The sequence below is a fragment of the Anabrus simplex genome, chromosome 6 (assembly GCF_040414725.1).
Source record: "Anabrus simplex isolate iqAnaSimp1 chromosome 6, ASM4041472v1, whole genome shotgun sequence".
In the NCBI taxonomy this organism is placed as follows: Eukaryota; Metazoa; Arthropoda; class Insecta; order Orthoptera; family Tettigoniidae; genus Anabrus; species Anabrus simplex.
The window spans coordinates 285,628,627-285,655,191 of record NC_090270.1 but is presented as its reverse complement, the minus strand read 5'-3'; the positions used below and the strand labels follow the sequence as shown (position 1 = coordinate 285,655,191).

Here is a 26,565-nt window from a genome sequence, read left to right as displayed (position 1 = left end):
GCTGCATCACGCGGCCAAGAATTCATTTGTTTACGAAAATTGTCTGTTGTTAGTGGTTGCTAGACTTCCCTATTTGTGTTGTGTGATTTATTGCTATTTGGAAGGTTTAAAATCACGTCTATGATGTTATCTTCGAAAGACAGAGAAGATACTAGTGTGAAGTAAATAAAAACAGCTACAATAAAACGTAAAAAGGCGGGCCAATGACGTTAGATGTTAGGCCCCTTTAAACAACAAGCATCATCATCATCATCATCATCAAACGTACAAGGTATGGGAGAAATAGTGATGTAATGAAAGAGTTAAAGTTATCTACGCACGAAAGTGGACCACATTGCAATTAAACATTGTTGAGAATTGTAATTAAGATATGCTGACGTCAAGAATGGTAACCGTGACGGTTCATCCGTGCTCTTTCATGTTTCTTTTGTTTCACGTTTCCTTTTTTTTTTTCGGTAATAATATTAACAAATAAAGATGGCTTCTTACTAGGGACTGAGAAAAGACATGTTACAATTTTTATATTAATTAAATATCAAACTAGAATTAAATCTATGTTTGAAATATACAATACAACTGTCACTTTTATCGAACCTGATCGGCAGATGAACATATGTAACAAAAAACTTTATCCATGATTTAAGGTACTTCCGACACAGGAAATAAAGGGCTTTATTAAAGACTTCAATGCTTTGGATTCTGTGGATAAACAAAATGCATATCTGTGTGGTTTAATGACGGTTCATTCGATTCATAATCGTAGACCACGACAGCCAGAAGAAAATGCGGTATTTCATAATAAAGCTTATTCATACAGGGTGATAATCATCGAAAAATATAATACAAAAGAAATTGTTGTGTGCTATAAGGCATTTATGACTTTACATGGCGTGAACAAAAAAGGCATTAAAACTTCATTAATGTGTAAAAACTACTGTGACAGCACCGAAAGATCAGCGAGGCAAATATGACCACAATAATTGCAGAAAACCGGAAGATTTACATCATATCAAACGTATCAGTTAATTCAAAGGACGCCCAAATCCTCGCTGGTAGAGCATAAATCCATATACAATGGAATTTTTGAAACTTCAGTCTAGTTCCCAAGGGTTTACTTCAGCAAATCAAGAATACTCAATTACACAGTGGAAATTTCTTACTACCTGAGAAGCTTTATCAAGGTAATAAATATACCTTTTATTTCTAACTTTTTCTAAAAGCTGACAAAAGGCACGTAGGTAGACTAGTTCCAACTAACAGTACCAGTATTTTGTTTTGTTTTCGTTTCAGATGTGTTAAAATTTAATGGGAAAATTTCAAAGATTTGCAACATCTTAAGCAGTTCTTTGATGCGTATGCCATAGAACATTACAATACACTTCATTACAAGAAGGAAGTGAACTAACATAGTGAAACCAGAAGATCTTTATACGACAACTTGTGACATTCCACTTTTTTGTCATTTATTTTGTTATGTTAGTGATTTAAAATAATTCTAGCAGCAAGGATTGGTTATAAAAAGCCTCACATCACTACATACGAATATACAACGTATATATTATGTAGTACGCAATCAGGTCTGTAAAAAAAGGAAATACACGATTTTTGTTTGCTCTCTGTATTTTTGTATGGTTTCAAAGTTTACATTTATTGCAAAATGAACAAAATCTGACGTTCCCGCTTTTTGCAGTGGACTCTTCAATTGGAATCAATTACTCTTTAATTACTTTCATTTTTGTTATTAATACATTTTAGAATTACAATTAAACGTGTTTATGAAGTTCTGATATTAAAACAATTTTATAGCAAAAGTAAACATTTTCTTGACATTCTAAGTGATTAAAATTATTTGAAAGGAAATAAAATACGTCCAGGAAAAATGTCAAGTTAATAGAGCAGATGGTTCCAAAGGAAAGACAGCCTATATTGTATCCGAGAAAAACTAATTTGTGAGAAAATTAATACATAAGTCACCTGCACAACAAATACCCTAACACAGTCGATTCACTGAAGTGTTCAATGTGCAGATTCAAATGTTCAAAATAACATAAAATGTCACATATTCTAAATAAAATTTTACCCGAAGGCCCCGGGTTCGATTTCCGTCCGAGTCATGGACATTGACCTTGATCTGATGGCTGGTAAGAGGTCCTCTCAGCCTACGTGATTACAATTGAGGAGCTACCTGACGGTGAAACAGCGATCCCGCTCTAGAAAGCCAGGAATACCAGTCGAGAGGATTCGTTGTGCCGACCACACGACGCCCCGTAATCTGCAGGCCATCGGGCTCAGCAGTGGTCTTTTGGTATGCCATGGCCCTTAGGAGTTGTTACAGCATGGTGTTTGTTTGTTTGTTTGTTTGTTTGTTTGTTTGTTTGTTTGTTTGTTTGTTTGTTTGTTTGTTTGTTTGTTTGTTTGTTTGTTTGTTTGTTTAGTAGTGCATGATCCTTTTTTAATTAGTCAGTTTACCGTCCAGGTTTGGTTTCTCCTCCGGACTCAGCGAGGGATCCCACCTATACCGCCTCAAGGGCAGTGTACTGGAGCATGAGACTTGGCAAACGCCCTCGTCTTAACACTAATCAGAAGGAAGAGATTTGACCCTTTGTGCATGAACAAAAAATGCCATGAAGGGCGTGAAAATGAAAGACTCCCCAGGCCTCGCGCAGGAAACGAAATCAATTGCATATTTTTCCTTTACCTTTAACGTATGACGATATTAAATAATACATTAAAACATACAATTTACCATAGTGAGTTTATGGGCACAGTAGGTACTTGACAGTGAATGAAGTCTGCGCATCAGTAGCTCATGTGTCATGTGTCGTCTTTTATACAGCTGGTTTGTGATTCAATTTAGACAGAACAACAGCTGACAAATGAAACACGTTCCAATACATTAGGGTACATTTTCTCGAGAAGTGCTTGTCCGATGAAAAAATTCATCGCTGAATTTCTGATTACCACAAATTTCAGGCCAAGTGTAGAAAAGAGGGTAGCACTATTTAAGAAAGAAAGTTAGTACAGCTATCTCAGCAGATATTGACACCTTGGAAAGTACTGCAGGTTCATTTATGAGCCCCTTAATACACTGACTGACAGAGCAAATGCAACACCAAGAAGGAGTGGTCAGAACTTTATGCCAATTGCAGGGTAGACTGACGTCACTGAGGTATGCTCATGATGTGAAATGCGCCGCTGTGCTGCGCACGTAGCGAACGATAAATGGGACACGGCGTTGGCGAATGGCCCACTTCGTACCGTGATTTCTCAGCCGACAGTCATTGTAGAACGTGTTGTCGTGTGCCACAGGACACGTGTATAGCTAAGAATGCCAGGCCGCCGTCAACGGAGGCATTTCCAGCAGACAGACGACTTTACGAGGGGTATGGTGATCGGGCTGAGAAAGGCAGGTTGGTCGCTTCGTCAAATCGCAGCCGATACCCATAGGGATGTGTCCACGGTGCAGCGCCTGTGGCGAAGATGGTTGGCGCAGGGACATGTGGCAAGTGCGAGGGGTCCAGGCGCAGCCCGAGTGACGTCAGCACGCGAGGATCGCGCATCCGCCGCCAAGCGGTGGCAGCCCCGCACGCCACGTCAACCGCCATTCTTCAGCATGTGCAAGACACCCTGGCTGTTCCAATATCGACCAGAACAATTTCCCGTCGATTGGTTGAAGGAGGCCTGCACTCCCGGCGTCCGCTCAGAAGACTACCATTGACTCCACAGCATAGACGTGCACGCCTGGCATGGTGCCGGGCTAGAGCGACTTGGATGAGGGAATGGCGGAACGTCGTGTTCTCCGATGAGTCACGCTTCTGTTCTGTCAGTGATAGTCACCGCAGACGAGTGTGGCGTCGGCGTGGAGAAAGGTCAAATCCGGCAGTAACTGTGGAGCGCCCTACCGCTAGACAACGCGGCATCATGGTTTGGGGCGCTATTGCGTATGATTCCACGTCACCTCTAGTGCGTATTCAAGGCACGTTAAATGCCCACCGCTACGTGCAGCATGTGCTGCGGCCGGTGGCACTCCCGTACCTTCAGGGGCTGCCCAATGCTCTGTTTCAGCAGGATAATGCCCGCCCACACACTGCTTGCATCTCCCAACAGGCTCTACGAGGTGTACAGATGCTTCCGTGGCCAGCGTACTCTCCGGATCTCTCACCAATCGAACACGTGTGGGATCTCATTGGACGCCGTTGGCAAACTCTTCCCCAGCCTCGTACGGACGACCAACTGTGGCAAATGGTTGACAGAGAATGGAGAACCATCCCTCAGGACACCATCCGCACTCTTATTGACTCTGTACCTCGACGTGTTTCTGCATGCATCGCCGCTCGCGGTGGTCCTACATCCTACTGAGTCGATGCCGTGCGCATTGTGTAACCTGCATATCGGTTTGAAATAAACATCAATTATTCGTCCGTGCCGTCTCTGTTTTTTCCCCAACTTTCATCCCTTTCGAACCACTACTCCTTGGTGTTGCATTTGCTCTGTCAGTCAGTGTATAATGCTTCATGAGATATTTAAAGTGGACATCTTAGATGAATAACCCCGTTCATGAAAACTATGCCACGAAATGAATACATTCACTTATAATGTGTACTGAAAGGTATTTTGTCTGAGTTTAGGGATATAACAATACTATTTCTCATGTTTTCAGGTTTTAGAAGGGGGTGTCCTCGTATTCCATCACCATGGGCAAGTTTGCCCTAGTCATATTACTAGCTGTCTCTTCGACAACCTTGTCAGGTAAGTCCTTTGATATTTTGGAGACGTTTCAAACACATATCACTTTCTTCTTCGGCGCTGAAGAATTGAAGCTCTTAACGTGTGGTTCATTATAGCTACACTTATGTTCATAAAAAAACAGAACGCCTTGAAAGACTAGAGATAGGAAGTTCATATTCACAGGACATGTTCATTAGTATGTTCTGCAGAAAAGATTAGCATTTCAGACACCTAGGTTCAGCATGTGTCCTGTTGCCTAGTAGGTACTGAGTCCTCCATGGGCACTGATAACTTGTTCCATTCATGACGGCATCGACGCGTATAAGGCGCGAATGGCGTCCTGGGGTATAGCCATCTATGCTGTATTCACCAGGTTCCACAGTTCATCTTTGGTGTTTGGCAATGGATCACAGCGCCGCACCCGTCGTTTTACTATATCCCACACATTTTTCAGTGGCGACAAGTCCGGTGATCGGACGAACCAGGGCAACAATCTGACATCCTGTGACAACAAGAAGACACATGTTCGTGCAGCAACATGTAGTCGCGCATTGTCCTGCTGAAATATGGCGTCTGGGGTGTCGTGCAGTAAGGGTATGACTACGGGTCACAGGATGTCATTCACGTAGGTCAAACTGGTCACAGTGTTCTGGACACGCCCCAGCTGTGATTTGTGGTTGTACCCAATAGCACCCACATCACAAGGCCTTGAGTTGGCGCTGTATGTCTTGTACGAATGGAGTCAATGAGATGCCTCTTCCCCTGTCTGGGGCAAACCAAAATGCGGCCATGATTTTCAAACAAACAGAACCTGGATTCGTCCTAAACACTATCTGCTGCCATTCCTGTCACCAGTGACGTCGTCCCATCGTTCCATACACCATTGCAGTCTAGCATGTTTATGCACATTAGTCCAAAGTAGATGGAGAACTGCACAACGCGGCGGTAAATCCGACCGTAATAAACGGCGACGGACTGTCACTCCTGATAGTGTACGACGTGTTACACACTGTTTCACTGTTGCGCCAGAGCCGAGGAGGACCCAGATCTCTCCTGCAATGCCATTCGGATGAGGTGTCTATCTTCACGGGGGGTGGTCTGGATGGTGCGACCAGACCCATCTCGTCGCATTCTACGGCCTTCTGTGAACCATTCTGTACACACATGTTGCACTGCCGACACACTTCGTCCCACACGAGCAGCAATTTCCCGAATGGATGCATCACGTTTCCACATGCCTCTTTCAAACTCACTCATTTGACGGTACGGTTCTCGCATACGTCTGCGAGGCGTCCTGCACGTCTGCTCAAGTCACACTAATCCATTACCTTCGGTTTATAGCAACAACGAGAGCCGCAGGCACATGTTACCAGCCGGTGTTGGTGCGATGTGGACCTTGAACGTGAGGGCCGACATGGTTCAAATGCTAATAATTCTTCAGAATATACTAATGCACGTGTCCTGTAAATATGAACTTCCTATCTCCAGTCTTTCAAGGTGTTCTGGTTTTTACGAATATGAGTGTATGTGTGTTTCATCCATATCCCGTGAGTTCACAAATAAATCAATGGACCAGCGATTCCCAGCCCCAGTTCCACAAAAGGAAAGCGTAAAGCATCTTTTGAAAGGAAGTGTTGAAATGTTTTTCTTCTTGTCTCAGTTCTAGACTCAAACAAGCAAGTATGAATATATTATGCAACGGATTTCTGACCGCCTATAAAATTCATGCCGGAAAACGTTGACAAACACTTCCCTTCGTTATCATCTGGCATGCACATTATGACTGAAACAGGAAACGTTTCGTGGAGTATCCTACCTGGATAACATTTGGCTGAACTGGAATGTAATCGGGCATTAAAAGTCAAATTCAATTAAAAGTCCTGTGATGTATTTTGGTTATCAGTAAAAAAACTCACAGAAAGTTTTAAATATATTACTAATACTCCGTAGGTATCTTCTTTCTTTATTAATCCGTTTTTCATCCAGGGTTGGTTATTTACCCTCGGACTGTGAGAGATCCCACCTCTACCACCTCAAGGGCAGTGTCCTGGAGCGTGAGACCTTGGGTCGGGGAATACAGCACCAAGAGGACCAACACCTCGGACAGAGGCCTCACCTGCTATGCTGAACAGGGGCCTTGTAGGAGGATGGGAAGTTTGGAAGGGATAGACAAGGAAGAGGGAACGAAACAGCCGTGGCCTCCTTAAGTTAGGTACCATCCCGGCATTTGCCTGGAGGAGAAGTGAAAAATCACGGAAAACCACTTCGATGAGGTGGGAATCGAACACCTCTCTACTCAGCTGACCTCCCGAGTCTGAGTGGACCCCGTTCCAGTCCTCGTACCGCTTTTCAAATTTCGTTACAGAGCCGGGAATCGAAGCCGGACACCTAATCATACTAACCACTACACCACAGAGGCGGACTCACCGTATCTTATTACGCGAACAAGCGTTTTCATGTTTGACGAACGTTAAAGCCAAATAAAAGGTTTTGGATGATGAAGAAGAACTTCGTATTTGGCTATCCAAGTCGCGGTCAAGAATAACATTTTCGCATTAAACTGTCAGTATTAACAATACATTTCCTTTTTTTAACCAATAGTAAATCTTTCCCGAACTCGGTAGCTGCAGTCACTTAAGTGCGGCCAGTATCCAGTATTCGGGAAATAGTAGGTTCGAACCCCACTTGCGGCAGCCCTGAAGATGGTTTTCTGTGGTTTCCCATTTCACACCAGGTGAATGCTTGAGCTGTAACTTAATTAGGCCACAGCCGCTTCCTTCCCACTCCTAGCCCTTTCCAGTCCAATCGTCGCCAAAGCAACTTGTAAAAAAAAAAAAATTAATCTTCAATGAAGTTTTGCAGACACAACATTAATAAAACTTTCTTTACTTGAAATGCTTTCGCGTGAATATATAAAAAAAATATTGTTTCTGTTAGTAACAGTTTCAGTAAGTAGTAAAATGAAAGTATTTATTCTAGTGTATTTTGGTCCGAGGGTGGGAAACACTGTAACTTTACTGGTTCTACTTTCCCCACATTTGGCCATCATTTGTAACCTCAACAACAGTTATAAACGATTTTAGATGTAGTTTTTACCATATCTAAAACCCATCATTTTCAGTAAATACCACATCTCTGCTACAACCATTAACTATTTAACAACAGTTCTTAATTTGAACTTAGCTGATTTAAAAAAAAATGTATATAATAACCTGAAATGTTCGCAATGTGGGCGCCAGAGTTCACCAAAATGGATGCATGAAATTTAGATAGAGCATGATAAATTTTCTCTTCTCTCCCAGGGCGTGTACATGAGGCTGTGTATTGTTAAATCCACTATGGGCGTCACCTAACCCTCCGAAAACTATTACATGACTGGGATCTTTTCAAGATTTTCAAAGGGTACCTTAAATAAAACCTCCACAATGACTTGCAATAAACTATCTACATTCTAAAATGACATTAGCCACGGAGATCCGTTTCATCAAAACCTTCTAAGAAACACATCAATAACCCTTCAAAATAATCAAACGGAAAACAGGACGGTTTTCCCCCAGCACATTAACAAAAAGAAACTAAAGCTGAAATACTTGGGAAATCAAGCACTGCGCTCTACTGAGCACTGTTTCTAGTAGTCGTAATGACAACGGCGATACACTTCAATACTTTGTGCAACATACGGTACACTGGTTTCAAAGATTGTTCCACCGACAAGTGGTATCCTGATTCAATTCCCCTTTGTTATATTGTACCTTTATAGCCACTCACTGATGTTAAATCTAGTATAATCATACTGTCCGCTTTTCTAAAACACACGCTGTCTCTTCCACAAACACTACAGCACTTTTAATTTTATTTTATACCGGTACTTCTAATAATCACACTGAAAACCACTATTTAAAATTATCTAGTTCATTACTCGTACAGTGCCCAAAGACATTAAACATTCCCTCACCATTCCGTTCTTCTCTTCAAGGAATACACATACCAGATCAATTCGAAGAGTACATTCTGTATGTCCTCAAATTACGCCCTCCTCAATCACTATCAAAAACTTCAAAATACCGAGCTGGGAAGGAGGACAATACCTCGCCCAGGCGGCCTATAACAGGAGTCTTGTGGAGGATGGGAAGATTGGAAGGGACAGGCAAGGAAGAGGGAAGGAAGTGGCCGTGGCCGTAAGTTAGGCAGTCCTACAATCCCGGCATTTGTCTGGAAGTAAAGTGGGAAACCACGGAAAACCACTTCGCGAATGGCTGCAGTTGACCTCCCGAGGTTGAGTGGACCCCTTTCCAGCCCTCGTAAAACTTTTCAAATTTCGTGGCAGAGCCGGGAGATAATCACGCTAACCACTACACTGCCTAATGTCCTATCGTGGTCGCCAAATGTTGGGAATGCACTTCATGACCGATAAAATACGGGTACAATTCCTCAACAGTCGAACACATTTATTTTAACACACACATGGAAGATATATTGTGGACAACAACAACAACAGTAAAGCACTCAACGCAAAGGAATTATACACACGTAATACAGTTGACAATAATCGATATTATTCAAGTATTAGGCTTATTCCGACGGACATAAAACTGAACTCAAATAGCCCAAACGGTGTTATTAATGCTGATTTAGGTTGTCGTCTTATAGGCTTGAAGTAGGTCCAGTTTGGAAAAAAAATGTTCTTCCTTCCAGGATCTCATTTACATCGTCAATTCTTGGAATTCGATAACGATCTGGCACGGTGTGGTCGTTGAGTCGACGATAATCACCACTGACCACTTTTCTTAGTGACTAGACTGAGAGGACTTGCCCGCTGTAATTTGGAGTGTCGAAATATTTTGTGATCTACCACAAACTGGTACTTTTTTGAGTTGGCTGCAATTGGGCAACTTCACATCCATTTTGGACGTTTCGTTCCCAATATAATACCGTATCGCTGTAGTTTACTGCACTCAGCGCCTCTAGTGGAAAAAATTAAGAACTCTGCGTAGATGTATATCAGGTGGGTGGTGGTGGTGATTATTGTTTTAAGAGGAAGTACAACTAGGCAACCTATATAACACTAATCAGAGAGAAAACATGAAAGGGGTCCGACACATCGAAAAATGAAAGTATCGGCCTACGGAAGATAAGGGTCACGAAGGGCGTGAAAATGAAAGACTCCCTAGGCCTCCATACGTAATACCGTCGGGGTCGGAAAAGAACAAGAGTTGACCAAGAGAGGTCAGATAGGATAGATGAAAGTGAGGAGCCTGGCACAAGTAAGTGGAAGCAATGCCAGGACTCAGCTAAGGGCCCCGTGGTCGCCAACCCCCGCTACAAAGTTCAGAACCCCTGGCGCCCCTTTTAGTCACCTCTTACGACAGGCAGGGGTTACCGTGTGTGTTATTCTACCGCCCCCACCCACAGGGGGAAGATGTATATCAATGCGGGGAGAATATGAAAGTTCGATTAAGAGGAAAGGTACACTTTTCTGGGTAAAAACTCCATTTTTAGAATGATTTCTTCTCTGTAGAATATACTTTCCTCTTTAGTCCAGTGAAAAAGCCCTCTGTGTGGATCAGTGGTAGTGTGTCAGTTTCTAGATTACAAGATCACCCGGTGGAGGTAGTCGGAATTTTGAAGGGTGGGGAGAAATCCATTTGGCACTCCATGTCGTACGATGTCGGTATGTAAAAGTTATCTGGTTACACATTTGCTGTTTACCCAACAAAACTAAAACTCATCCATAGAACGTCCAACAGATATCCGGTTTACGTTGCCATCTGGTGGAATAAAGCGGAACTTCGAAATGGGCGCCCTGCGAATGGTAGCTGAGCTTGTTCTATTATTATTGCTGAATATTGAATTTTTACAACCGCACTGTAATCGAAATAAACTTTCAACCTGTTAGGTCGTACTCCGTACATGTAGTAAATTACGTGTTAAAGAGATGTTAAGTACAGGAAAAAATGGCCAACTGGACACGAGCGTAGTACTGTTCTTCAAAAGTGAGAAAATGTGTGGTTTTTCATTTGATCGAGTATTTCATATGATGGCATTACTTTTAATCACGACGTTCCTACCGATGTCATTGTAATGACCTGTGTTGAATTCAGTTGGGAAAACCACAAAGACAGTCTTTCTGAGGATGTAAAGAGACAACTGATGAGTAAGTGTCTGCCATTATAATGAAAACTCCCCAACTTGATTGTGACTGATGGTAGGCAAGAGGGCCTGTCATTACAATTAAAATTCCCTACCCTAGTCTTCACATGAGAAAAGACGTTTGGTGACTTCCCCGTCACGTTTCTACTGTAGGGTAACGTTAAGAACTATGCAGTTTAATACAATCTTACTCACAATGTGTACACACCTAACCTAGAATTCGGTATACAATGTAGAATTCCGCAGCGAAGCACGGATACACCAGCTAGTATAAAGATAAACTTGGAATTCAACAGAACAAATTAGGGCAAATATTCGTTACCTACCAGGAAGACAAATTAGGGAGTGGAATAATCTATGAAGGGAGATTTTCGGTAACGGTACATTTGAAATCATTTAAGTGATACGAAAAACGCCACCTGGGCGACAGTCCTTATTGCAGATTAGTAGTGATTGATTGATTGATTGATTGATTGATTGATTGATTGATTGATTGATTGATTGATTGATTGATTGATTGATTGATTGATTGATTGATTGATTGATTGATTGATTGATTGATTGATTGATTGATTGATACGAGATGTTCTCATATTTTCAAATGATCTCCCCTTTTAAACAACTGCAATCCAACATATTTTTTTGTAAAGTTAATTAATGTAATAGTGAAAAAACTGTAGTCATAAAAATTGAGACAGATATATGGAAATAGCCAGTCCCGTGGTGTAGAGAGGCCCCGGGTTCGATTCCCGGTCAGGTCAGGGATTTTTTGCCTGGACCTGAGGGCTGGTTCGAGGTCCTCTCAGCCTACGTGATTAGAATTGAGGAGCTACTGACGGTGAGATAGCGGCCCCGGTCTAGAAAGCCAAGAATAACGGCCGAGAGGATTCGTCGTGCTGATCACACGACACCTCGTAAGCTGCAGTCTTTCGGGATGAGCAGCGGTCGCTTGGAAGGCCAAGGCCCTTCAAGGGCTGTAGTGCCATGGGGTTTGGTTTTTGTTTATATGGAAATAACCTATACAGCAAAAAGCTGCAGAATTATATAGATGTACTATCACCTTTCTACTTAATGTGAAACATGGCATGAACGTTTCTCAACAATAGCCTTTATGCCGAGTGAAAAACTGGTAACACGAAGCTAAATGCACGATTCCAACTGTTCATCAGTTGACCAAGCTCTGCACCTAATTTTCATGGGCGGTGCGTCGTATATCAATCAATACTGATCTGCATTTAGGGCAGTCGCCCAGGTGGCAGATTCCTTATCTGTTGTTTTCCTAGCCTTTTCTTAAATGATTTCAAAGAAATTGGAAATTTATTGAACATCACCCTTGGTAAGTTATTCCAATCCCTAACTCCCCTACCTATAAATGAATATTTTTCCCAATTTGTCCTCTTGAATTCCAACTTTATCTTCATATTGTGATCTTTCCTACTTTTAAAGACGCCACTCATACGTACTTATTCATCTACTGATGCCATTCTACGCCATCTCTCCGCTAACAGCTCGGAACATACCACTTAGTCGAGCAGCTTGTCTTCTTTCTCCCAATTCTTCCCAGCCCAAACTTTGCAAAATTTTTGTAACGCTACTCTTTTGTCGGAAATCACCCAGAACAAATCGAGCTGCTTTTCTTTGGATTTTTTTCCAGTTCTTGAATCAGGTAATCCTGGTGAGGGCCCCATACACTGGAACCATACTCTAGTTAGGGTCTTACCAGAGACTTATATGCACTCTCCTTTACATCCTTACTACAACCCCTAAACACCCTCATAACCATGTGCAGAGATCTGTACCCTTTATTTACAATTCCATTTATGTGATTACCACAATGAAGATCTTTCCTTATATGAACACCTACATACTTACAATGATCCCCAAAAGGAACTTTCACCCCATCAACGCAGTAATTAAAACTGAGAGGACTTTTCCTATTTGTGAAACTCACAACCTGCCTTTAAACCCGTTTATCAACATACCGTTGCCTGCTGTCCATCTCACAATATTTTTGAGGTAACGTTGCAGTTGCTCACAATCTTGTAACTTATTTATTACTCTCTACAGAATAACATTATTTGCAAAAAGCATTACGTCTGATTCCACTTCTTTACACATATCATTTATATATGTAAGGAAACATTAGGGTCTAATAATACTGCCCTGAGGAATTCCACTCTTAATTATTACAGGGTCACATAAAGCTTCGCCTACTCTAATTCTCTGAGATCTGTTTTCTAGAAATATAGCAACCCATTCAGTCACTCTTTTGTCTAGTCCAATTGCACTCATTTTTGCCAGTAGTATTTCATTATCCACCCTATCAAATGCTTTAGACAGGTCAATCGCAATACAGTCCATTTGACCTCCTGAATCCAAGATATCTGCTATATCTTGCTGGAATCCTACAAGTTGAGCTTCCGAATTGCCTGCTATCGTACCAGTCATTAATTTCACAAACATGTCTAATATAATCAGAAAGAATGCCCTCCCAAAGTTTTCATGCAACGCATGTCAAACTTACTGGCCTGTAATTTTCAGCTTTATGTCTATCACCCTTTCCTTTATACACAGGGGCTAGTATAGCAACTCGCCATTCATTTGGAATAGCTCCTTCAAGCAAACAATAATCAAATAAGTACCGGTACTTCAGATTAGGTACTATATCCCAACCCATTGTCTTTAGTATATCCCCAGAAATCTTATCAATTCCAGCCGCTTTTCTAGTTTTCAACTTTTGTATCTTATTGTAAATGTCATTGTTATCATATGTACATTTTAATACTTCTTTAGCATTAGTCTCCTCCTCTATCTGGATATTATCCTTGTAACCAACAATCTTTACATACTGCTGACTGAATACTTCTGCCTTTTGAAGATCCTCACATACACACTCCCCTTGTTCATTAATTATTCCTGGAATGTCCTTCTTGGAACCTGTTTCTGCCTTAAAATACCTATACATAACCTTCCATTTATCACTAAAATTTGTATTGTTGCAGTGTTGCACAAATCCCAATAATTTTACACTTCAGTTGTCGTATTTTCTTCTAATTTTTTAGTTTAATAAACTTAACATATACAGTACCGTATTCTAAAACATGTTACAATCAACCATGTTTGGTCGCTCGATGTACTAATGCTTCGCAACGGACCAATGAACGCTGCCGCCTTCGAATCACACTCAGAGGGTTAGCTTAGCGACCTCCCAAGCGGACAGCGTAGCGCAATGTATAGTTTCTGCACAGACGAGCCTAAACCTGTATAGCAACAGGGTAGCGCGCCCTCCAGTATTGGTCTTAGGGAGTTGCACGAGACCAGCAAACCCCTAACGAGAAACAATTCCAAAATGTCCCCGTTAGATTGCGCCACTCTACGGAGACGACTTCATTCCTGCTTTCTCTCTTTCTTTACTACGAAAAACGTAAAATTAAGCAATTTCCTCAATTGTAGCGAAAGTTGACGAGCTTAAGTACCCAGAAAGGTTTCAAATTGTGAGTCTTGGAGAGCTATATCAAACTAAAAAAAACAAATTTCGAAAATCACTTGCGGCTTAAATGATGTTCCAGAAAAACAGCCTAAAATCTCTTGTTTCTTTACGCGTTTTGTTTTTTATTCAAATCCTAGACAAATTAACTTATGTACATAATTCTTTCTGTAATGTGTTCCTCAGGCGCTTTTTGATTTGTTGAAAAATGTCCACACCAATGTACTTATAAGGGCTTATGTGAAACTGTGGATTAACTCGCATTAGCGCTCGTAATGGTGCTTAAGTGCAACAATGCATTGACTCACATTAGCGCTCGTAGTGGTAGAAAAAGGCAAACTGCTAATCTAATCGACTAGATAACGACGATTAAGAAAAGGGTTGTATTTTTTTTTTGCTACGAGCTTTACGTCGCACCGACACATATAGGTCTTATGGCGACGATGGGATAGGAAAGGAGGCCTAGGAGTTGGAATGAAGCGGCCGTGGCCTTAATTAAGGTACAGCCTCAGCATTTGCCTGGTGTGAAAGTGGGAAACCACGGAAAACAATCTTCAGGGCTGCCGACAGTGGGATTTGAACCCACGATCTCCCGGATGTGAGCTCACAGCCGCGCGCCTCTACGCACACGGCCAACTCGCCCGGTGTATTTTTTGGAATAAATAAAGAATATATTCTCATACTTTATTATATTTTCTTTACCGTAACTAACATTCGCAGCTCATATCCCTGGGATGTTTTCAACAGTGAGTTGCTTGCCTGAAGGGATTTTTACCATTTTTCTTTACGTCGCACTGACGCACGGCCATCTCACTCGGTAATTTATTTTCCACGCCATACCAGACCACCCAGAATATTACCAACGTTTTGCATCAATGAAAAACAGGAGGGCAAATTCAAGTGAGGTAAGAGTAACTGTAGTGTAGTCATTCTATATGATTAACTTGTGTGTTATTTGCCGGGTATATTTTAGTTTTAGTAGGAATGTAGTTCATTACTTAACGATGATAGAGTTTATTATTATTATTATTATTATTATTATTATTATTATTATTATTATTATTATTATTATGGCGCATAGTGTAGTTTACTTGTGAAGTCGCTCCGCTTAACACCAGCCGTATCCTCACGTAAACAATTTATTATTATTTATTGCAAGTGATAGTAACTCTTGAGTAAGTGTAACGTCACCGTCTTGAATTAACATCATGACTCTAAAGGCAGTGCAATCCAAGGTATCTTCATTCGAAGAACGAATGAATGAGTTTCAGAAACGACTGGAACAAGCGACCATGAGTGCAGGCAGGGACACCAACCGCACGGAACAACTGGACGCTCTGCAGTCGGACTTCCGTGAATTTCAGGCATCTATAAGTACTGAGCTTGAATCCATCAAGCAAGAACTCTCGGTACTTCAGCTGAGAGCTAACAACCAAGACGATATACTGGATGCTCAGGAGCAATACTCGAGGAGGAACTGTCTTCTTCTTCACGGTGTTAGTGAGTGTCCTAACGAGGATACAGCTGTAAAGGTACTAAACACTGTGAAGGAGAAACTGAACATTGAACAGAAAATGGCCAGCATTGACAGGTGCCACAGACTTGGAGGTCGTAAGAGGACAGGGGCAGACGCATAATAGTAAAATTTGTTAGGTACCATGAGCGAGAAGCAGTGTGGCGTGCTAAACGGGCTTTAAAGGGTACTCAGCTGTTAAGAACAGTGTTAAGACAGAAACAAAACTACCCGTTTTATTCTTCCACTAGGTATTTATTGACACTTGTCTTACATGTCTTTCCGATTTCTTTTTTTTAAACAACAGAACAGGGGTTTGGATAAAAAGTCTTAGAGTTCCCAGATCTATAGAATAAACACAGCCTGTCATCTAACATCCGAACATCCTCCCACCTTTTGACACTAACAACTTATAGAATCAAAACATACACAACATATCTAAGTTATCTCCTACTTTGCAGGCCCCTTTAGTCCAACAGTCTGCGAGGGACCTTTATCCTCCTTCCTTATTGGGTCATATACCAAGTAGATCTCAGTAAGAGGTGTCGATACGTACAAAGACTGAGAGAAAAATTATGAAAGACGTTCAGATCAGAATATGTGAGTCAGCTGATCCAAAGACGTCAAAGAAAGCAGAAGGACTAAAGGCTGACCTGGAACACCATCTCTCAACCTGAGGGGGCCAGTTAGGTCTACACCCGTAACATCAAATGTGTTGGCGTCTCTCGCCCAGTCTTCAGGTAACGGTGCCGGAGATCCATGAATTCTCTTAACCAAATGCGTTTACATCTTACACATTTTGCTAGTAGGCTTCCGCACAGCCTTTCTTCCCTGTATGATCCAAAACTTTTCCCTGAGAGTTGTGAGCACAACATTTAATCCAACATGATTAGTCCTCAGGTGTTGGTATTCGATTGAACGTTCAATCAGCTTGTGATCATTTGGAAGAAGCATTGGAAATCTGAAGTTATCTTCATCTTGACGCCTTATGACCTGCGTCTTCAAACGGAGAACACCCTCTGCATCTTCTAGAACGTGAAATTTATTCAAAGGCGATTCCTTCGTATATCTGAAACTTTCTTGTTGGACGATCTTTACTAAATTCCTTTCTACAGCATCCAATTCTCTGGCAGACAACTCTCCAGTAATAGTCTTCTTCCTTGTGTTGTTAATGAATCGCTGCATCCACGCTACCATTCGAAGGATCTTGTTGTATGTAGAGAAATAGCTCAAGTACTATGCCTCTTTCTGACAGGAGGAACCCAGCGATAAAACATCTTCCTTTTTTCTCTCTTGCTACCTCTTCTTGGTTTACGACAGACTGAGACTTTAGCCATTCTTCTTCAGAAAATTTGAGCCAGTTTGGACCCTCCCACCATCGCGACTCTAAGAGATTTCTTGTATTACAGCCTCTGGAAGGTAAATCGGCAGGGTTTTCTTGTCCGGGGATGTTTTTCCAGTCCCTGGGATTGGAGTTGATGCGGATTTCTTTCACCCTGTTCCCAACAAATGTTCCCTAGTGACCTTCTCTAGTGATCCAATGCAACGCAGTGGTTGAATCTGTCCAGTAATACTCCCTCATGTCAGTTATATTCAACCCTTTCTTCACTTGTATGGCTAGACGTACTCCTATTAAGCAAACCAACTATTCCAACCTACAAATAGTTGTACTTTTGAGTGGAGCAACTCTCGATTTTGCTTGTAGCAAACTTACAAGTTACTTGCTGTGTATTTTCGCATTTCAGAAATGCAGCCATTGCATAAGATAATTTTGATGCAACGCAAAAGATGTGCAAGGAACAGGAGTCAGCATTTGTCAGTGAAGTCCATCTAGGTATCCGTACATCATTCAGTTCTTCAGCCGATTTCAAAAATTCTGACTTCTGTTCTTCTGGTATCTCGGAGCCCCAACTCAACTTGGCCTTCCAGCTTTTTTGCAGGAGTAGTTTAGGGAAGAGAGTGACGGGAGAACTGAATCCGATTGGATCGAATACTCTAGGCGCCATTGACAAAACAGATCTCCTAGTTATTACTCCTTCAGGCTTACTCAGTCCATCAATATTGCAGAACAGTTTATCTTCATTCTTGTCCCACGAGAGTCCGAGGACTTGTGCCGGTCTTAAGTATTCTTTGCTTGGTAGTGAGGAAGTGTTCTCCCAACCTCTCAGCTCAAATCTACCTTCAGCCATGATCCCAGTAGCTTGTTCCATAAATGTCTTCAGTTCCTCTACTGAATCAACTGACGTGACGCAGTTGTCTACATAAAATGAATTACTCAGTTTCTCCGCCACCTCTCTCTGAGATGGTTTACATTGATTCAAACAGTGCTGTATGACAGCACCCAGAATAAATGGGCTGCAGTTCATCCCAAAAACCACTCCACAGTGTCTCATAACCCTCATCTTCTTCTCCTTGAGATTCTCCCACCAAAGCAACCTCAGAAAATCTCTATCGCAATCGGGAACAGAGATCTGAAGAAAAGCCTTCTTAATATCAGAGATGCCGAGCTCGATAGCTGCAGTCGCTTAAGTGCGGCCAGTATCCAGTATTCGGGAGATAGTAGGTTCGAACCCCACTGTCAGCAGCTCTGAAAATGGTTTTACGTGGTGTCCTATTTTCACACCAGGCAAATGCTGGGGCTGTTCCTTAATTAAGGCCACGGCCGCTTCCTTCCCACTCCTAGCCCTTCCCTGTCCCATCGTCGCCATAAGACCTATCTGTGTCGGTGCGACGTAAAGCAACTAGCAAAAAAATTATATATATATATCAGAGATCACGCCGATCCTCCCTCGACGGAACTTTACAAGGACTGAGGGGATTAGATCTAATAGATACGGTCCTTTAGCCAGACAGTCATTTAATGAAGGACTTCCCTTCACCTTACAAGAAGCATCACCGGGCGAGTTGGCCGTGCGGTTAGGGGCGCGCAGCTGTGAGCTCGCATCCGGGAGATAGTGGGTTTGAATCCCACTGTCGGCAGCCTGAAGATGGTTTTCCGTGGTTTCCCATTTTCACACCAGGCAAATGCTGGGGCTGTACATTAATTAAGGCCACGGCCGCTTCCTTCCATTCCTAGGCCTTTCGTGTCCTATCGTCACCGTAAGACCTATCTGTGTCGGTGCGACGTAAAGCAACTAGCAAAAAACCAAGAAGCATCAAACACTGGTCTTATACTTCTCTTTGAACACCACGTGATGAGGTAGATAATGTCCAGGTCCTTGTACTTCATCTTCTGGAACGATTTGTGTTACTCCTTACATTAGCCACGTTTGTAACACCTCATCACAGCGCTCAAGTTTCCCAATAGCACAGAGTTTTTATGTCGTTGAGATCAATCTCTTCCCTGCTACCCCTTGATTATCCGGTAACTCTTCAACGCTATTTATCCAAGGGAACTTCACTTCATATTTTCCCCCCAATCACTCTTCACATTTTCCTTGAAATGATTCGCACGGTGATTTCTACTTCTTCCTTTGTTCGACTTTCACAGGGGTCTGTGATACCCAAGACATCCAAATTCCAAAGATCCGCTAATCGATAGGTGTGGGTTAAAAGCATAGTTAGCTTAGTAGCATGGGTCATAGACTCAGTTCCGGTAATAAACTTTCCCGTCACAACCCAGCCCAGTCTCGTTTCCACGGCAGTAAGACCACACTGCAGTTCCTTTATGGTGCCAGTGTACAGTTTTTCTAATGCATCCGCTCCTAACAGTACTTCAACAGGTGGCTGTCCAACTCCCAGGTCAGTAAGATTAATCCCCTTCGCCTTTAGTTCTTTAAGCCAGGAACCACCTTTAGGGCGGGCGATGCCACCACATATTAGGGACTGATCCAACATTTGTGCCTCACATGAAAAGTCTCCTGTCAAACTCTTCAATCTAATGTTGTAGCGCTTGTGTTTTATTTCTTTCGTCGAACCTCCCCCAAACAGTGCGTCTATCACGGTTTCAGAGTCAACAGCTATACACCCCATTTCCTCCGCAGTTCACTTCTATATATATGATCTTTCAGAACCAGTGTCAATGAGTGCTCTTACAGTGCGCAATTTTCCGTTGGTCTCAAGGTTCACTAGAAGGGTCTGAAGAACTACTTCTGAACTCGACTGATTTGAGAGCGAAACATTCACCACTTTCTCTGCTGTCTCTTCTGCTTGGTTTCCAGTTGAGGGCATACAAACGTATCATGCGTCTTGAAACAAAAAATGCAACTTACTTTGTGTTTACAGTCCCTTGCTCGATGCCCTGACTTCAAGCAGACGAAACGTCCTTTCTTCTTTCTCAAGATATCTCGCTTTGTCTCCAGCGATAATCTCTGTGCCTGGAAGCACTCCTTACTTTCACGAGACTTGTCACAAAATATACAGACAACTCTAGTGTTCTTGTGTTCACAGGAGAGTAGATCCATTGCAGTTGCTGCGGCTTCGTCAAGGAGCTTCTCTTTTCTTATATTTCTTTGGACCTTGTCTTCACTTAATTTAAATCCAGCATTTGCCAGCGAGATTTTTTCTCCATTTTCTACTTCCTTCCTTAGGAAATAACATCAAATGTTTTAACCGATCTCCATAGACTTGACTTCCATCATCCTCACGAATTGTTGGCTGATTTCGTAACCAGATCTTCAGAATATCTTCTGGTATGGAGGATTCTACAAGTGGAAATAGCATGGCCGCATCCTTGTCGGATGAAATGCCAATAGATTCCAGCGCACGCAGGTGAGCTACTAAGTTAGTTGTCATACAGCCGAGCTAGGTCGCGAGCGTACTTGTTTTCTGCACCAGGAACCTTCTTAATTACTAATGACAACAGCTTCCTTACGTAATATTCCGTTAAAAGTTCCTCTCTACGAAGTCTATTTTGCAGACTTTCAATATCTTTCCCATAGTTTTCCGCGGTGGCAGGGAAACTATCCACAATCTGTCGTGTTCTTGAGCCCTCGACCGTTTCTTGAATCAGATACTGGAACTTGTCTTCGTTTTCCATCTCATCGTCCTCATGTATTCTCTTAAACTGGCTCCAAAAGCTTAGAAAGTCCTTAATCGCGCCGCTAAATGTCTTTAATTCTGTTTCCGGGAGCCTTAATATTTTCCTATCTGCAGCTGGTGATGAAGCGTTTGATTGCACCACACTCATAAATTGCAACTGATTAGCCTCAGTAAACTTCTCCATCTTCACTCTTGCATGGTCCATCTTTTCTCTATATTCTTCAACAGTTAAATACTCGGCCTCAAAGTTGGCGTTTTCATCATCTAGCATCAACGAAGTGAGATTATCATCTAGGTTTTGTAGGTCAGCCGCTAACCTCTCAAGAGTCGTAAACTTCGTTTTCACAACTTCTCTATCGGGATTTTCACTATCTATTTCTTCAATAAACTTGTCGTAAGTCTTAGTAAAAATTGTTCTTACTGCCTTGCGTATTTTCGCGGCTGTTAACATCTTGCAACTTTTACTTTGTTATAATAATAATAAAGCAAGGATACCGGTATTTAGACTTACCGATATCGGCTAAAGATCACGTCGGCGTCACCAATAAATGTTAGGACAGAAACAAAACTACCCGTTTTATTCTTCCACTAAGTATTTATTGACACTTGTCTTACATGTATTTCCGATTTATTTTATGTAAAACAACAGAACAGGGGTTTGGATAAAAAGTCTTAGAGTTCCCAGATCCACAGAATAAACACAGCCAGTCATCTAACATCCTAGGAAACAGAGTCACTTACGCAGACGAGGAAGGAGATGCTTCACAAAGCCAGGGAATGTGTGGGCAGGCGAGCTTGGTCACAAGATGGATGTATCATTTTAATGGACAGTGGCGGCAAAAAGTATTTTGTAATTACACCTGCTGAACTAGATTGTGTTTTACAAAGGCTTGGTGCAGAGATGAACTGATTAGTCCACAATGCCTGTATTATACCGTAGTAATCTTAGGATAGGTTTATGTTCCGTAAATATACTTCCAATAGCAGCGTTATAAGAAGCGGTAGGCCTAGGGGCTGGATATTAAGGAGCCATGAATAAAATATGCTCAAAGTTTTATTTTACAAATACCGGGCGAGTTGGCCGTACGCGTAGAGGCACGCGGCTGTGAGCTTGCATCCGGGAGATAGTAGGTTCGAATCCCACTATCGGCAGCCCTGAAAATGGTTTTCCGTGGTTTCCCATTTTCTCACCAGGCAAATGCTGGGGCTGTACCTTAATTAAGGCCACGGCCGCTTCCTTCCAACTCCTAGGCCTTTCCAATCCCATCGTCGCCGTAAGACCTATCTGCGTCGGCGCGACGGAAAGCGCCTAGCAAAAAAAAATTATTTTACAAATAAATAAATTGCCTTCCTCCGTTTTCACAGAATTGAAGTTATCTAACATCTTTAAACTACTCACATTTACGTAATGCTAAAACACGATAAAACATAATAACCACCTTAAAACAACGAGGGAACCAGCCCTCATGAACAGGTACCAATAAACGAGGGAAAGGTTTCTTTCTGCGAACAATTAGGGCATACTCTGGCTATCTGACCACATTACAACAGAACTTACAAGGCGCTCCAAACTAAACGGAGAACACTAAACAAATTGCATACCAAAGTGGAGTCAGGGCTTCGGTTTTCGAACTTCACTTATCCAAGGTATAAATTTACAGTAAATTACTTTCTACACTAAAAGGAACCTTCAAGGTTACACAACTTAGCAGAGGGTTACACCTCTACATACGGAGGTTACAGATTGCCCATAGCACAGTCACTTCCCTGAAGGGGAAAACCTTAAAAACACCAGTAGTTTCTAATCACCAATGAGTTTACCCCCTTAGAGCACTGAAAGAGTAGCTAAAAACGTTATCAGTTTACAATACATAAACTGACTGACAGAGCAAATGCAACACCAAGAAGGAGTGGTCAGAACTTTATGCCAATTGCAGGGTAGACTGACGTCACTGAGGTATGCTCATGATGTGAAATGCGCCGCTGTGCTGCGCACGTAGCGAACGATAAATGGGACACGGCGTTGGCGAATGGCCCACTTCGTACCGTGATTTCTCAGCCGACAGTCATTGTAGAACGTGTTGTCGTGTGCCACAGGACACGTGTATAGCTGCTTTTCTTTGGATTTTTTCCTATTCTAGAATCAGGTAATCCTGGTGAGGGTCCCATACACTGGAACCATACTCTAATTGGGGTCTTACCAGAGACTTATATGCCCCCTCCTTTACATCCTTACTAAAACCCCTAAACACCCTCATAACCATGTGCAGAGATCTGTACCCTTTATTTACAATCCCATTTTGTGATTACCCCAATGAAGATCTTTCCTTATATTAACACCTAGATACTTACAATGATCCCCAAAAGGAACTTTCACCCCATCAAGGCAGTAATTAAAACTGAGAGGACTTTTCCTATTTGTGAAACTCACAACCTGACTTTTAACCCCATCTCACAACATTTTCGAGGTCACGCTGCAGTTGCTCACAATCATGTAACTTATTTATTACTCTATAGAGAATAACATCATCCGCAAAAAGCCTTACCTCCGATTCCACTGCTTTACTCATATCATTTATATATATAAGAAAACATAAAGGTCCATTAATACTGCCTTGAAGAATTCCCCTCTTAATTATTGCAGGGTCAGATAAAGCTTCACCTACTCTAATTCTCTGAGATTTATTTTCTAGAAATATAGCAACCCATTCAGTCACTCTTCTGTCTAGTCCAATTGCACTCATTTTTGCCAGTAGTCTCCCATGATCCACCCTATCAAATGCTTTAGACAGATCAAACGCGATACAGACCATTTGACCTCCAGAATCCAAGATATCTGCTATATAGTGCTGGAATCCTACAAGTTGAGTTTCAGTGGAATAACCTTTCCTAAAACCGAACTGCCTTCTATCGAACCAGTTATTAATTTCACAAACTTGTCTAAAATAATCAGAAAGAATGCCTTCCCAAAGCTTACATACACTGACTGACAGAGCAAATGCAACACCAAGAAGGAGTGGTTCGAAAGGGATGAAAGTTGGGGAAAAAACAGAGACGGCACGGACGAATAATTGATGTTTATTTCAAACCGATATGCAGGTTACACAATGCGCACGGCATCGACTCAGTAGGATGTAGGACCACCGCGAGCGGCGATGCACGCAGAAACACGTCGAGGTACAGAGTCAATAAGAGTGCGGATGGTGTCCTGAGGGATGGTTCTCCATTCTCTGTCAACCATTTGCCACAGTTGGTCGTCCGTACGAGGCTGGGGCAGAGTTTGCAAACGGCGTCCAATGAGATCCCACACGTGTTCGATTGGTGAGAGATCCGGAGAGTACGCTGGCCACGGAAGCATCTGTCCACCTCGTAGAGCCTGTTGGGAGATGCGAGCAGTGTGTGGGCGGGCATTATCCTGCTGAAACAGAACATTGGGCAGCCCCTGAAGGTACGGGAGTGCCACCGGCCGCAGCACATGCTGCACGTAGCGGTGGGCATTTAACGTGCCTTGAATACGCACTAGAGGTGACGTGGAATCATACGCAATAGCGCCCCAAACCATGATGCCGCGTTGTCTAGCGGTAGGGCGCTCCACAGTTACTGCCGGATTTGACCTTTCTCCACGCCGACGCCACACTCGTCTGCGGTGACTATCACTGACAGAACAGAAGCGTGACTCATCGGAGAACACGACGTTCCGCCATTCCCTCATCCAAGTCGCTCTAGCCCGGCACCATGCCAGGCGCGCACGTCTATGCTGTGGAGTCAATGGTAGTCTTCTGAGCGGACGCCGGGAGTGCAGGCCTCCTTCAACCAATCGACGGGAAATTGTTCTGGTCGATATTGGAACAGCCAGGGTGTCTTGCACATGCTGAAGAATGGAGGTTGACGTGGCGTGCGGGGCTGCCACCGCTTGGGGGCGGATGCGCCGATCCTCGCGTGCTGACGTCACTCGGGCTGCGCCTGGACCCCTCGCACGTGCCACATGTCCTTGCGCCAACCATCTTCGCCACAGGCGCTGCACCGTGGACACATCCCTATGGGTATCGGCTGCGATTTGACGAAGTGACCAACCTGCCCTTCTCAGCCCGATCACCATACCACTCGTAAAGTCATCTGTCTGCTGGAAATGCCTCCGTTGACGGCGGCCTGGCATTCTTAGCTATACACGTGTCCTGTGGCACACGACAACACGTTCTACAATGACTGTCGGCTGAGAAATCACGGTACGAAGTGGGCCATTCGCCAACGCCGTGTCCCATTTATCGTTCGCTACGTCCGCAGCACAGCGGCGCATTTCACATCATGAGCATACCTCAGTGACGTCAGTCTACCCTGCAATTGGCATAAAGTTCTGACCACTCCTTCCTGGTGTTGCTTTTGCTCTGTCAGTCAGTGTACAATGCACGTCAAACTTACTGGCCTGTAATTTTCAGCTTTACGTCTATCACCCTTTCCTTTATACACAGGGCTTACTATACCAACTCTCCATTCGTCTGGTATAGCTCCTCTGACCAATCAATAATCAAATAAGTACTTCAGATATGGTACTATATCCCAATCCATTGTCTTTAGTATATCCCCAGAAATCTGATCAATTCCAGCCGCTTTACTAGTTTTCAGCTTTTGTATCTTATTGTAAATGTCATTGTTATCATATGTAAATTTTAATACTTCTTTGGCCTTAGTCTCCTCCTCTACCTGGATATTATCCTTGTAACCAACAATCTTTACATAGTGCTGACTGAATACTTCTGCCTTTTGAAGATCCTCACATACTCACTCTCCTTGTTCATTAATTATTCCTGGAATGTCCTTCTTGGAACCTATTTCTGCCTTAAAGTACCTATACATACCCTTCCATTTTTCACTAAAATTTGTATGACTGCCAATTATGCTTGCCATCATGTTATCCTTTTTTTTATAGTTGCTTTACGTCGCACCGACACAGATAGGTCTTATGGCGACGATGGGACAGGAAAGGGCTAGGAGTTGGAAGGAAGCGGCCGTGGCCTTAATTAAGGTACAGCCCCAGCATTTGCCTGGTGTGAAAATGGGAAACCACGGAAAACCATTTTCAGAGCTGCCCACAGTGGGGTTCGACATGTTATCCTTAGCTGCCTTCTTTGCTATATTTAATTTTCTAGTAAGTTCCTTCAATTTCTCCTTACTTCCACAGCCATTTCTAACTCTTTTTCTTTCCAGTCTGCACCTCCTTCTTAGTCTCTTTATTTCTCTATTATAATAAGGTGGGTCCTTACCATTCCTTACCACCCTTAAAGGTCCAAACCTGTTTTCGCATTCCTCAACAATTTCTTTAAACCCATCCCAGAGTCTGTTTACATTTTTATTTACCGTTTTCCACCGATCATAGTTACTTTTTAGAAACTGCCTCATGCCTGCTTTATCAGCCATATGGTACTGCCTAATAGTCCTACTTTTAAGACCTTCCTTTCGGTCACATTTATTTTTAACTACGACAAAAACAGCTTCATGATCACTAATACCATCTGTTACTTCAGTTTTCCTATAGAGCTCATCTGGTTTCATCAGCACCACATCCAGGATATTTTCCCCTCTAGTTGGTTCCATCACATTCTGAATCAGCTGTTCTTCCCATATTAACTTATTTGCCATTTGTTGGTCATGCTTCCTGTCGTTCTCATTTCCTTCCCAACTGACATCTGGCAAATTCAGATCTCCTGCT

The 26,565-nt window shown here is 42.6% G+C and overlaps 1 protein-coding gene across 2 annotated transcripts in view; it reads left to right on the top strand.

Annotated features, from left to right (window-relative positions):
• Nucleotides 1-26,565, top strand: part of LOC136876466 (uncharacterized) — a 468,653-nt gene that overhangs the window by 59,666 nt on the left and 382,422 nt on the right. For both annotated transcript variants that reach the window (XR_011018471.1, XM_068228445.1), the window contains exon 2: nt 4,661-4,749. Coding sequence is in view for 1 of the 2 variants with exons in the window: in XM_068228445.1 (XP_068084546.1) it covers nt 4,695-4,749 (55 nt within the window). In the remaining variant the exon portion in view is untranslated. The remainder of the gene's footprint in view (nt 1-4,660; nt 4,750-26,565) is intronic.